Source organism: Aplysia californica, unplaced genomic scaffold (genome assembly GCF_000002075.1).
Source record: "Aplysia californica isolate F4 #8 unplaced genomic scaffold, AplCal3.0 scaffold00161, whole genome shotgun sequence".
Taxonomy (NCBI): Eukaryota; Metazoa; Mollusca; class Gastropoda; order Aplysiida; family Aplysiidae; genus Aplysia; species Aplysia californica.
Genome location: NW_004797431.1, coordinates 819,954 through 834,827, shown reverse-complemented (window position 1 = coordinate 834,827; position 14,874 = coordinate 819,954). Strand labels below are relative to the sequence as shown.

At 40.3% G+C, this 14,874-nt stretch overlaps 1 protein-coding gene across 1 annotated transcript in view; it reads left to right on the top strand.

The window, feature by feature from the left end:
* Positions 1–976: 976 nt before the first annotated feature.
* Positions 977–14,874, top strand: part of LOC101864297 (serotriflin) — a gene marked incomplete in the record, with an annotated part of 22,052 nt that continues 8,154 nt past the window's right edge. The window contains 7 exon segments of the mRNA XM_013082143.2: positions 977–1,191; positions 2,180–2,193; positions 6,112–6,211; positions 6,732–6,823; positions 8,014–8,113; positions 8,564–8,715; positions 9,737–9,822. Of these exon segments, the coding sequence (XP_012937597.1) occupies positions 1,122–1,191; positions 2,180–2,193; positions 6,112–6,211; positions 6,732–6,823; positions 8,014–8,113; positions 8,564–8,715; positions 9,737–9,822 (614 nt within the window).

Genomic DNA, 14,874 nt, shown 5'->3' with positions numbered 1-14,874 from the left:
GGATAAGTTAATGTATACTTTACTGATCTACCACTGGAATAAAACTGACAGTGTGTTTTCAATATCTTTTGTAGCCAAATTACACAAAACATGCGAATACAAACACGAACATGACTATAAACACACCCACCCACACACATACACACACACACACACACACACACACACACACACACACACACACACACACACGCACACACACACACCTCCATTTCTATTATCGCTTAATCTTACAGAAACATAGCAGTGTATTCGAAGAGAAATTATTAAGATACCGTTCAAATATGATTCTCAATCATCAATTTATCTCTGTCTATCTATATTATTAGGTATGTTACTGTCAGTTTGTGGGTCAGCTTGTCTCTCCTTTTTAGCTTCACCCGTGATTACCAACATTGAATTCTTTTGTTATAATTACTCTTCGTATTATCTAATCACTCTCGTAACTAGGTGACAAACATCAAATAGCACGTATCCCCTGTATTACAGTGGGTGTTCCAAATCAAACAATGCACTGCACGTAATAGGGTCCTAGATCTATAGTAATCCATACTGAACAGACGGATTCTCCCCTTAGCATTATAGTGTGCTGTTCGCTTCTTGGCACATATACAGGGCAATCATGTACCTTACAATTTATAGCGCATTATATTATATTATGATTGAACAGCCTCTAACCTCACTTAATTTCAAAATTAGACACTGTTACACTCCCTATACTTAACAGTCACACTTATGTTTTTGCAGATCGAAGACTTGCTCAGTAGACTGCACGTGAAGTTGAGTCTTACCCATTAAAGGTTTTGAAGAAATGCGGGAACAAGAGTTTGAGTGTGAGATAACCCTTGTAGTTAATTTCAAGACAGTGCCGACTGTTGACAGAACTCCTCAGCTCAATCCCCATTAGCAGACTGATTAAACTTCCCTAGAGAGAGAAATTATGACGTCATCTAAACAAGGTAATCGCAAAGTAATACAATCCTGATTTTTTAAACAAGTGAGTAGATATCAACCGGAAATAAGTTGTTTGTCTGCGTAATTTGAAAGGACGTTGGTGGGCTTTCAACGCGAATAGGCCAGTTTGTACTCCAGCTTAGTTATTGCCATCTAGGTAGGAAAAGATGATCTTGTCACATTTGACGTCAGCACCGAAAGGATATCTCATCTTCTCCGTGATCTTGACTCTCAGAGGTAAGTGCGTTAGTAAAGATAAAATATGAGGCCTCTAATTTGAACCCCTTCAACTTTAATGTCCCGTGTAATGTGTAAGTTTCTTTCTCAGGAGGTTTTTTAAAATGATCATATTATTATTATACTGAAGCCCTGTTGTTTCTCATAAATAGACCTTTGTTCTAATCCCCCTCCTTTAAAAGCAACATAAATATACTAGAATCTACACTATACATTAGATTTGTATATTATATATTCACACTGAGTACCTTGGGTTTCATGTTCAAGTTCGTAGCCACGAATGTTTGAGAAACCATAATGCGAAAAATAGCATGTTTAGCTAAATCATTCAACAGCTTTACTTGGGGTGAGGGAGGGGGGGGGGGGGGGATTACGATTTTCGGTGATACAGATGATGTTTAATGTTTGAGATTATGAAAAGAAGATGGTGATATTTGGGACATGTTTTGAGGATGCCAGAGACATGATTGCCCAATCAGATATGGTGCTTGAGACAAAATGAAAAAAAAGAAAAAGAAGAAGATCAACTGGTGGCTTTAGGAGTACGATCAGAGATTAGGTAATCACCTAGGGGCTGGAAGTGACAACGCTGAGGGAGTGGCCAAGGACAGACAAGTGTGACGTCGACTGCCCTCTGCCTTGTGACTTGTGAACCTGGCAGAACAGGGAGAGAGTCAGTAAGTAAGTAAAATGTTTGTATGGTGTTTCGTGCTGATGGGGGTCCAATCTTTGGGTTCTCGTTGTGCTTTCGGGTACTTTGTTCATTTTTTTCCTATTAAACATCTATCATTCTTGTCTGTCTGTCCTCTTCTTTTTATTTGTGTGTTACTGTTTAGTAACAGCGCTATCTTTGGCACCTATATGACCTATTTGTGTTGTAAGTGCCGTGAAACTCTTATTAAAACTTTAAAAAATTATGTTGTACTGTCCAGCATGGTGATTTTCAGTTTCCTATTCACTAAAGTCGCGTTTTTACTTCCCTCCCCAGTCCCTGATGCAGTGGTAAGTCACTTTTTACTTTCATCTGTTATATTTTTGTTATAAGATTTATTAGTTTATATCACCTTTTGCTACACTTAACAAATTCGCCAAGAATGGTTTGGTCGGCCAAGGTAGATTTTAGAAACTTTTAAGCAAAAATTTGTAATGCTCAAACATATCAGTGATAACAAATGGCTCTTAAGGACTAAAGTGCGGTAAAAAAATTCGTGGGGCAACCTGCTGTCAAGTATTTCTTCAACTATCGAACATAAACTCCCCAGTGTTTTGCGCAATGACTTGAATCAATTTGTCTTAACAGATCAAATTTTGTTAAACATCTGGTAACTGTATGCTAAAAAAAAAATCTTCAATAAATACTAACAGAAAATCCAACTTGATGGTTTCTGCAGATTTTAAGTATTCTCTCTAAAATTAAGTTTTTGTAGCATGTTTTCAACCAAAAGATGCTATTAGTGAGCTGTGACGTAGGCCACCTACATAAGAGTATGAAAATGCGTGTCACGGAATTTTTACTTTTGACCGCAATATAGCTGTGAAATTCCCCCCAGCCTTAGTCAACAGCTTCTCAGTCAATTTCTTCTCTCCGAACTACTTCCCCTGTTTGCCTACATTGACCTCACACACGACCACGTCCTCTTTTACCGCCACCCGGCCCTCCCTCAGCTCTTTGTGGATGTACTTGGCTGAGGAAACTGTACCAAATACTCAGTGCACACAGGGTGGTTGGTGGGTGCCCTAGTGTGGTTTGGCTTTTCTTTCTTTCTTTCCAATCAAGCGTCTGTCGTCCTTATATCTCCTTTCTTTTTATATTTGTTAACCTCTTGTAACACTTCTGATCTTCGGCATTAATAGGACCCAATTGTATTGCCAGTGCCGTAAAGCAACAGTGCACTCTGGCCGTTTGATTCCTTTGGTTGTGTCGGGGGGTCAAGCAGATTGTCCTTCGTGGATGGTGCAAAAGGTTACATTTTGGTGCAATATAACCGAATTCAACTTAATTCGACTATGACCTCTAGAATCAAACACGTTTATTTTTTAAAGGTCGCGAGTCGAATTAATCTTTGCGCTAGAATGGTAGCTTTTGCCCCCCCCCCCCCCCCCCCCCCCAACCTTGGGATACGGAATACTGCATTTTTTCTGCCTTGTCTTTGTTCTCTCTTTCCTTCTGCTCCTAGTGGGCGTTCTGAACTTGGGTTGTTTTGGGTGAGCTTCTACGGAATTCCATCCATTTGGCCTGATTCTATCGGAGATGGACTTTAAATTTGGATGTTTTTGCCTCTTAAATAAACTTTGTGTTGAAGCAGAAATTGAACCAACCTACTGTCCCAGCCTCGATAACCGCAAGAAAGCAATTAATAACTTCTCCAATTATGCGCGGAACTGCACCAAATTTGATAGGAATTGTATTTTATCACCCGGACACCATAGTCTATGCTCAAATGTGAACTGGCTAGACAAGCACTGATGCATCAGCCATATCTTGGAGTAACTATGAAAAGTTCTTTTACATGAAAAATTACGCTGAGTTCAAGTCCGAACTGACGTTTCAAGGCTTTTATTGGACAAAGTAAAGGTTGATTCTTGATCTAGATCTAGTGTACCGCCTGAAAGAGAAATTTGGAGGTGATACGAACAGTTCACGGTGAGAGGATGTCTGTCAGAAGGCCAATAAGGAAGGGGGTAAGAATTAATTAAAACGAGGAAGCCGTTCGCACGTCGGTCGCGACAATGCCAAAGAAGTCTGTTTGTTGACGTAGGAATAAACTAGGCTTGTCAAAGTCGTCAACTTACAGAATCTTAAAGCATGGTTTGAAAATGAAGCCATATCACATTTTTTTTGCCCACCAAGGAATAAACTCAAACAACGAAATCTTTGGAGAGAAAAACAATGAGTGCTTGGGTTTTGTAGACAGGTGAGACAGAGAGAGAACTTTGAACGGTCTGTTCGTTTTAAGTGACGTGGCTCATTTCTACGGGCCTAGAGAAGTTAATTCTGGAAATTGTGTGCGCTGGGATACAGAAAGACCAGATGATGTGAATGAAAGGAAATAAAACAACCGAGGCAATTGTCTTGTAAGCGCTACCACGCCGCAGCAGTGTCAAATAGATGCACATTTTCAGTCAATAACATGGAAATGCATTGCACGTGATGGGGGCCAAATGGGGTATCTTTTGTTAAGCTAACACTTCTAAAGCAGGTTCCTTTTTCATGAAATAAATGGTATAACTGTCTGTCCGGATGGTTCCGTTCCTTTCTGTCAAAGGTTTTTGCTGTATTTAAAGAATGTTTTTTTTTTCCAACTTTTTTTTGGTGGTGGTAATCGAGTTTGGGATACGCTATAATATACAATGGCAACGGCACTGTCAACGATTTACCCAACGTTCATTGTACTGACCGTTTGTTCTTATGAGAGTCCAAAATGAAAATGCTACAAGGAATACATGTGGGTGGTTGGCAGGCGCTCTGGTATGGTTTGCTCCTTCTTTACTCTCAAACATATGTCGTCCTTATATATGTCTCCTCTTTCTTTTCCTTGTATGTTACACACTTGTAACACCTGTAATCTTCAGCACTTATATGACCTTTTTATGTTGTAAGTGCAGTAACTCTTACTAAAAAGAAGAATATATAGGTTAAAGAGCAAACATGATTATGATGGATGCGAGTATAATCGAGGTAGTGACGGTAACATCCACTCAACACAACAAATAAACTTTAACAGATTTATGGCGATTTTGTCTGATGTGAAGACGATTTGACGTGTGCTTTCTCGTTAGTGTCATGGAGCTATTTTATTCTATTATATTTAATTTTCTTTGTTTATTTACTCAGAGGTCTAAATCTTAGTATTTTGGAAAGCAAGATCTTTTATACTTTATCAGAAACCATAGTCAGGTTTTTTTCTCTCCATTTATTCGTGCTCTAGTCTATATTCTGAATATATATGTTCTTTTAGCCTGATTGTTAAAATTAAGAAGAGGGAGGAAGAAAGTTCTAACATGAGTTGAGGCACAAAGAGCTAACATTAGTCAAACATAATAATATGATGAATGACAAATGCTTTGTACGCACACCTGTAAGTCGTTGCAAAACTAAAAGCTAAAGTCTTAACGAAACATGCCAAAGTGAAGGGAGTATCTCAACAAATCTACTTTTTGTTATTAAATTATGCCATTCCCCAGAAGAAATGTGACTGGAAAAGAATTGAAGAAAAAGGAAGAGGGGGCAAAGGTTGAGGTTGACATGTAAGTTGGCCTTGAATGTCCCGAATCAGTATTGGAGCATGTTGCTTTAAAAAAATATCTATTTTTTTAAAATCCATTGCCCATTCATATGAGATTGACGCCATTTGATTAGTAGGAAAAAAGTGCGTATGATGGTGTCCAATCTTGTATTACGTGCATACCTAGTATGACAAGTAACTCTTACAGATAGAGATTCAAGGATTATAGATGTAAGTCATTGATCTGAGAGCAATGATGATTTTAGAAATAATGGTGGTGATGAGTGAAGATGTGAGATTGCATTTCATTTAAGTAATGTTAGCGTTAGTCCTGTCTTCATCTGCTCCAGTGAGTCACGTGGGACGTGGGCATCCTGTATCCCGTACCGTACTGGAACCATCTTTACGGCCACCGTGAAGTTCCGAGCATGGCTGCTAATACATTATGTTTGAAGAATTGTTCTTGCTTGTATATCATGAATGAAGGTTAATTCTGCAATATGTCTTGATTATCCTCTAGTTAATTTTTGTCCCCAAAGTACACGTTTGATTTCTTTAAACATAACAACCCAAAACAAAACAAAATAAAATAAAACAAAATAAAACGGAGACTCAGCGAACCAAATGAACCGACATACCACAAATGTACACGAACTACATTCACATGGCTGGGATTTTTTCCTACTTTCCCCAGGCTGCTTATTGCCATCCGAAATTCCGCCAAAGTGTCCAGATCCCCGCAGGGCACACACATACAGCCTGCCTGGACAAGTCTCCAGTAGCAAGATCGAGGGGTTGGTATTTAACCGCCCCTTAGAGCTTTTTTTTCAGAAATGCTATTTCATTTAATTCTACTAATGGTTTTTAAAAAATAATCTTCCACATGCCTTTTTACAACAGACATCGGCGAGCGATTAACTCAGTATGTGTCATGCTAGACTATAACACTGAGGGCTCTGGTTTGAGTCCCAACATGCCGTTCTTGAAAATAATTATTTGGAGAGTTTTCAAGGCTCTCCACTCACAGGGCTAGGTCCGCTGGTGGGCATGAGTATATGGGTATGCATAAATGTGCAATTGCATGTGCTCCTGAGTGTATATTTGTGTCTACGTGTATGTGGGTACATTCACCAGTCAATGTCTTAGAAAGATGGTATTGTACAACTGCTCAGGGTCGATAATTTTATCTAGGATTGTGTAAATATCGCAAGTAGTTTTCTAAACTGGATATTTTGACCTGTCAATTACTTTGTTTTGTAAAGTGCATTCAGACACCCCCCTCCCTTTCCCCTCTACCACATTATTCTTCCTCAGTACCCACAGAGGCGGAGAAGAAGGAAATTGTGGACTTGCATAATCAGCTGAGAGCTCGAGTTCAGCCCCCTGCAACAAACATGTTGAAATTGGTGAGACATTATTTCGTGTGTGTTGTCTTCATTTTCGTGTACTGCCTTACGACACACTAAATATTGTCGGTTCCGAAATGATCAAAGTTGTGTTGGCTAGAAGGGGAAGACGAAGATATTAAAATTTAGATATTCACCACAAAAAAAGAGATTTAAGAACACCGAGCACGTTGTCTCACAACTGGGCAAAGAGAACGTATGGGTGCCAGGTAAGGCAATAAAATTATGATCATCCTCGGAAATGAACCCTAGCGGTTCACATTCGGGTTCAGACGGGGACGGATATCCCGTTGTTGTTGTCATAATTAATTCGAACGAGATGCCAAGTCAACAAGGCTACCGAAAAATCAGTAAATAGACCAGCCAACCAGACAGTCAGACAGCAGAACGGTCAACAAGCAAACATACCGCAAGCCAGCTCTGCTATTCCGCTTTGCGCTCACCCGTCCGGCCTTGTGTGTAAAGAGCAAGTATCATCGTCAATAAATCAATCAAATCTTCTTTTAAAAAGACAGTTTGCATATAAAAGGTATACATTCAAGTTATCCGGGGGGGGGGGGGGGGTTCACCTCTCTTACAGATACTCATGTGCAGCCATTCTCTGCTATTTACAGCAGTACCCCTCCCCTCATTATATTATTATCTTACCTGACTTCAATCCCGATTCTTCGCAATTTAATTTTTTCTTGTCTCCCCTGTTTGTTTGCTGGTTTATTTCGTTTCTTATTTCTTCTGCTGTTTGCGCAATAGATTATGTGTAGCTCTACGTGCTCTGCTTCGTTCACTTTTTTCTGTACTAGTACTTTCCTCACGTTTTCCTTGCTTAATGTGATTGACATCATATTGAGTTCTTGAAAAGTATCTCTCAGTGACGATATCATTACGTGATCGTTCAACCATTGAAGCTGCAAGAAGTCAGACCACAGGAGAAAGTCTCAAAAATGTTGTATTGAAAGCAACTTCAACACAAACCATTAAGGTAAATATAGGGTAGAATTGTATGGGGATACACATTGCGAAAATACTGCTGTACGGTGTACTTTTTTTCTCTCATCATTTGTTTTTTCTGTCTGTGTCATCTCGGCGGTTTCCATTACTCTAAATGACTATTATCGCGTCAATCGACATACTTCTTTCAAACACTAATAAACGTGTAAGAATTCAGCCGGATATAACGCGTGTGTTTACAGTCCTGGGATGATGAACTTGCCATGCTGGCACAGAAGTGGGCGGAGGCATGCGACAAAGAGGATGGCGAATTACACCATGACACCTACAGGAGTATCCCAGGTAAGGAGCGCTCGAAGAGCTACCTAATTTTACGAGGTATGCACACGGTACGATAGATCGAAGCTGCAAAGAATAACATGAACCACTATGATGTTCGACATCGAAACTCTGGAAAGATAAGGGACATTATTTTTAAACAGGTTGTCAGCGCAGTCTGACATTGCAACTCACTATCGCAGCTTTTCACCACAGGTGCAAGAGAATCAAGTGTAGTCCATTTGAGAAAATGGGCTTTTTCTTAAAATATCCAAAGCGATATGAAGCCTGGACCGGTTGAGTGCTCCTTCGATTTTGATGAAAACGCATGAAACCCAACTCCCCCCTCCCCCCTCCCCCCACACGCACCCACACAGACACACATACACACTAACACACAACACGGACACTTAGTATTTTGTAGTGAAAAGGGTTTAAACTTTAACTTGAGAAAGAAACTTCTACTTTTCCCAGGTCGTTTTTCGGTGGGTCAGAACCTAATGATGGGCGGCAAAAACTTTAAAGGAGGGATCAATGGGTGGTACATTGAGCACAAGGACTACACGTATGGCGAAAAGACAGGGCCCGCGGAGTTTGCCCGTGCTTTGATTGGACACTACACACAGGTACATTTTAATGCCATGCTTCGTTCTGGTTCAAATTGTCCTCAATGTCGTTTTGCTGCTGATATTCGTTTGAACTGCTGCTGCTGCTGCTGCTGCTGCTGCTGCTGCTAATGATGTTGATGATGATGGTGATGATGATGATGATGATGATGATGATCTGTTGTTGATGGTTTCATTTTTGGGATAAATCAATCATGATTGTTATGGTTCTTGTACTAAGTATTTTGGTTGTCATTATTGTTGTTTCTGTGGTTAGAGGGCAGGCCCTACTTCTTTACTTTCCCTCTTTTGTTTCTGTCTGATTTTTTTACTTTTTCACAGCGCTAAATGACACGTATTGTGTTGATGTGCTTCTCTTTACTAACAGAAACGACATAGAGCTGCATTTAGTAGTTTTTGTCCATCTTTTCATCATTTGGTGGTCTTCTCTCGTTTTGATTTCCCCATGTAACTAGAATATTTATTTTTAGCATCTTGTCGATGCTATCAAGTTTGCTGTTTTGCCATAAGTTCGATTGTTCTTCCGATCGGCCTTCAAGAGACTTTCGAAGACTGATTTATTAGTGAAAAGGGAAAAACCGAACGTTGATAGGTTCTGTATCTCTTACTAACGCTTTAGTTGTCTTAAATATTTCCACGACTTCCCTCTTTCTCTCCCTCCTCCCACCTATCATCATCATCATCATCATCATCATCATCATCATCATCATCATCATCATCATCATCATCATCATCAGCAGCAGCAGCAGCAGCAGCATCGTCCCTTCCTTCAGGACATGACCTACGAAAATTAGAAATTGAATCAACAAGATTAGTTACAACACCACCGAATCATCGTCCCCATCTTTGACAACAACAGTTGCAACTTTCTTCATATTCGTGTATCTTTCTTTCAAACCCTCCCCTAAAAACAACCCCCTTTTTTCTGCCCCCCCCCCCCAAAACAACAACAACAACAACAACCCATCAAAAAAACTCACACCTTTTCCCTTCCACCTCTGTGCCCTCTCTGAAATGACAGTTAGCATGGGCCCGAACCTACAAGATCGGATGTGGTGCCGCGGATTGTGATGGTAGAAGTTTCTTCGTTTGCAACTACGGTCCAGCGTGAGTTCCCGATAACGTAACACGGGTGGTTGGAGTGCGCGACTCTATAAACAGGTCCTACTTCTTTACTTTCCCTCTGTTGTCTCTGCCTGTCTTCCTTACATTTTGCCAGCACTAAAATTGAATGGCCAGTGTTGTGTCGGTGTTCTTCTCTTAACTTTAACAAACAAACAAGAACATAATATGGCCTTAGAAGTGTGCATACGCTGTCTGAAATGTTTGACTTGCATTCTTCTAGATCTCTATATCAGTCAGCGTTTCATTCCGATCAGCAAGCGACAGAATCGGTGGTCACAGACTCTTCACTAATACGGGGTGCCCATAGGGGGATCGGGTCTGGTCAGGGCGGTTTGTTAGCCAGATTGAGGGCGCTAAGCGATTACCGTGGCACAAACCGATCGTGCCCGACTCGCCGACTCAAAAACAAACGCATTTGTTTTCAGGCAACCAGTGGGGCGATCGGCCCTTACCCGACCCAACCCGACCGGACCCGACCCGATCCCATCTTCCACGGGCACCCGTGTATAACAAGCAGTTCTCAAGCAGGTGTGAAAGTACGGTTTAGAGCAAGATGATGAGTTGTTGTTTTGTGCCCGTTTGCATATAGTATATTATGTGGCTAAAATGAAGACTGCGTAACCCTAAACCTAACCCTAAACCGAACCCCAAACCTAACCCTAGAAGCATGATCTCTCTAAAATTGTAGTCAGTAAGCTCGTCCATACTACTGTCATACTGGATGGGTCATTCATGAATGAGAAAGCAAAACAGTGTTCCGCTCGCAAAAATATGGGGGTAACTTTCACACCCATAGTAACCTCTGTTTCATTTGTCCTATACGCCTATACGATCTCTCACATGGATTTTCTGCCCTGGCCATGCAGGTGTTAGGGGAATTGAAAAAGCCAACAGCTGGTGAGGCCACCTCAGTTGACAGCACTGTTCAACCAGATAGGGTCGAAATTCTGAAATGTTTCTCTGGCCAGCTGATTGAAGAGGAAGATAGGGAGGCAAAGGCTACTGCCGTGGATAGGTTGCTTTTGGGAATACAAAAAGGAAGCGGAAAATCTGATATCCTTGCAGGAAAGAACAGAAGAACGTTCAACCAGATATGTACTGGCACAATCAGTGGAAAGACCCTCAGCGACATTTTGGAGAGAGCAACGGAGCATCAATGGACATGTCCGGAGTGCAGGGATGTTGCTTCCTGAAACAATGAACAATGAACAATGTTCATTTCTCCGCCAAGAGTGCAGACTGCAGGTGGAATAGAGCGACAATTCTTATTACTGGCTTTTATACAAACGATATTACTACTTGGTATCACTAATTTTTTTCAATCGTTTAAGTAAATAGTAAAGCCAAAGATGACAGAAAAAAACCCACAACAAAAACACGCAAAAACCTAAGTACTCAAAGCAATTCGATTTGCTACCTGTGAAAACGCCCAAAGCGAGTTATCACTTTGGCAGACGGCACTCAAACCGGGTGGGCCTTTTCTAATATAGGAACATACAAGTACAAAAATCATGAACAAAGACAAGTCCCTTTCTTTCTACATAGTCATAATCTCTTATCTTTATCGGTATCAGCACAATTTTCCCGGTGACTGATAACACAACCTATTTCCCGTTTTTATTATATTTGTGTAATTTTCCTTTTAATGCCTTTTCTTTTGATTGAGATATCCATCTCCAGTCAGAAATAATAGTTAAATTTTGTCATAAAATTTATGGTCTTTTTATACCCAACAATTTCCTTTTATTGAGCACCTTTGTGTTTACTGAAGGCCAATAATACGACACATTTCAACTTAGTGGTACTTATTAAGTGATAAGGAAAAACTCGTAGCTATAAGCCTACAATAAAAATGTAATAAAGGGCTTACACTTTCAAGGTTGTAAAAATCCCAGAGCGATAAATATACTGTAAAAGTATATATATCTTACACCTCTGTGATCGTAAAACCCCCAGAGGTATACTTTGTATCCTTAGGGGTATATTTTGTGTCCTTCAATATTATATATCGCGCCTGAAATATCTTTGTGGGAAAGAAAGAAATATCTTGGAGTTAAAACAAGTTTCGAAACGAAAAATGGAAACCCCTGTGTCACTCTGTACTATTGAAAGTGAAGATAATGGAAAGAAGGGGGGGGGGGGGGTACGGTAGAGAATTTAAAAGATTTTACAGGATACTGAGTCGTAGGTGGGGTATTAATTAAATGCCTGTGAACTGATATGGGGCCCTGAAAGAAGTGTAGGGGGTGAGATGGGGGGCTCGTAACCAGTACCAATCGATTCCTAATATATACAGTAAAAATGTAGGCCTAATGTTGTTTGTGTGTGTGTGTGTGTGTGTGTGTGTGTGTGTGTGTGTGTGTGTGTGTGTGTGTGTGTGTGTGTGTGTGTGTGTGTGTGTGTGTGTGTGTGTGTGTGTGTGTGTGTGTGTGTGTGTGTGTGTGTGTGTGTGTGTGTGTGTGTGTGTGGCGGAAGGGGGGGGGGATTTGTTCGGGAGCCCATTTGTTATTTGCGACCACAAATCCAAATACCGTTTTAAAGAAATGGGTTCAGCTACAGAAATTGAGCTTTGGTATGGACTTGGCTACAAAGTTCGGGAAATTAATGTTCTATTCTGAATGAGCTATAAATTGTTATCCTCTTTTTGAAATAGTGTTCTCCAAGCCCAGTGTTCTGACTTCGGAGTACTTACCTTTGTTTGCCCATTCATCGTGTCAATGGGGCTCTCGTGGCCTAGAAGTTAAGGTGTTCGCCTCTCATTCAATAGGTCCCAGGTTTGAATCCGGATAGCGACTGAACATTTTCTTCTTTAAAATGTTCTTTCTTCTTTCACCTCTTTTCCTGCTCTCTAACAATGTTCTGATGTCTGCTTCTGTCTCCACGCTCAGTCCCTACCATCTCACTTCCTTTGCCTCTCCTCTGGGCTCCTGATTCTTTCTGCAGCCTTTCTCTTGCTACTCCTTGGCTCCTTCTTACTGCTGTCTTTCAGCCACACCCCTGATCTCTTGGTAGGAAAGCTCTACACATACCCTTCTCGGACAAGGGCACAAAATTTTAAACCACGAAAGCCCCCCCCCCCCCCCCTCCCCGGGGTCTTCTGTGAGCGACAGCGAAACGCCTCACCGCTACACCACAGGCGCCGGTAACGCTTCTAGCTGTCCAGAAAGAGAAAAAAAGATGCAAACGTCGCACGAAGCTATACCTTTGTCTCGTCTTTCACATTCTTTACGTGATATTCTGCGGTGACTCAGCGATATATTTTTGCTTCAGAAACAGCAACAACCAATTGAAAGCCAATTTTCTCTGCTGTTTGGAAAAAGAATGAGCAAAATTGTACAGGTTTAACGTCCCTCGCAAAACTGCATGGTTAGTCAAGAGGCAGGGCCTCTAAATCAAAGGTCCGTATTAGAGAGGGACGAACAAAAACGGAAATTCGGGTTTTTAAAAAAGTTTTCATAAGCATTTTACGGCACCTGCAACACAATAAGGTCTTATAAGGGCCGAAGATTAGAAGTGTTACAAGAGAGTAACCAACACAAAAAAGAAGGAGGAGAGATAACGACGATAGATGTTTGATAGGAGAAAGAAGCCCCCTTGTATGTCTACTGTTAAAGATTGCCTATACTGCATACAACTGTGCCTTGGCCTAACGTTCTTATTGTGTTTTCATTTTCATTATTTTCAATTCCTGCAGTATAGGTAGATCTATCTGTTATTGGTATGACTAAAGTTGTCGTAACTCTAGTTCTAGATCTAGATCTCAGTGTTGCTAGGCATCTACTTTCTAAATCACTGTCGGTGTCACTGGCACTTACTTCAGAGTTAGGTTGTTTTTTTTTTACCTTTTTTATCAAGGACTCAGCCTGCCAATAGACCCCTCTCTGCGACGACGTGGCATTTTGAGATATTACAGCGAAAATAAAACTCATGAAAAAAAGGAAGTAAGAAAAAATGAAAGCTTGTAAATGGAAGTCTCACATATTTACAATGGCGTCTAAGAAGACGGACATTCCTAAGATTAGATCTAGATCTAGATCTAAACGAAATTAACGAAAAACTGAAATTCAAACTACAGTGACTTCAGACTCTTAAATAAAGCTGTGCATACTTTAACTGATTCTGAACCATCATTTTTTTTTTTTTTTTAAAGTTAAGTTTTAGGTGGCCAAAGTGACGAACTTTCACAAATATAAAGATTAATCCTCCAGGCTTATTCCACTTTCGTGGTTAAACACGCCAGAATTTGAAAGATGAGGAAACAGTGCGCACGGCTTGTGAACGGAACCCTCACTTGTTTGCAGTGGCGTCTAAGAAGACGAACTTTCCCAAGATTAGATCTAAACGAAACTAATGAAAAACCGAAAATGAAATTACGGTGACTTCAGACTCTTCAATAAAACTGTGCACTCTTTAAATGATTCTGAACCACTATTAATTTGTTCAAATTCGAAAGTTAAGTGGTTGTGAAGCTTTAGGCAGCCAACGTGATGAACTTTCACAAATACAGTACACTAGCTGGGCTCCCTTTCTGTGAAAGAGATGATAGGTGCATTAACATCAACTTGAAAGTCATTGGCCTACTATATTCACACTCTACTGGAATGGAGCAATAAATCTTGAGAGATGCAAAAAAATTAGAAGGTCTAGATCTATACTCTCAAAACAAAATGCACCTCGCGAAATATCACTTCCGGCACTTCCGCTGTGGAGGACAGCTACGCAGATTTGTTTCGTTTGTCAGTGGAATAATCACAAAGGCCACAGAAAGACGGGAACTTTTTGTCAAATATAATTGTCTAAATTCAGGAAATGAATAAAACAAAAATCGGGCTCCGTCATGGGAACCTATATATCCTTTTGCGGGTGGTTGCCAACTTTCAACTCTGTAGGTGTCGTAGTTTTATGGGAAAAGTGACAAATGTGTTTCCTGGTTGCCAAATATTATAACAGATACAGACATAGATTGCTATTTCCACACTATTATTATTATTATTATTATTATTATTATTATTATTATTATTATTATTATTATTT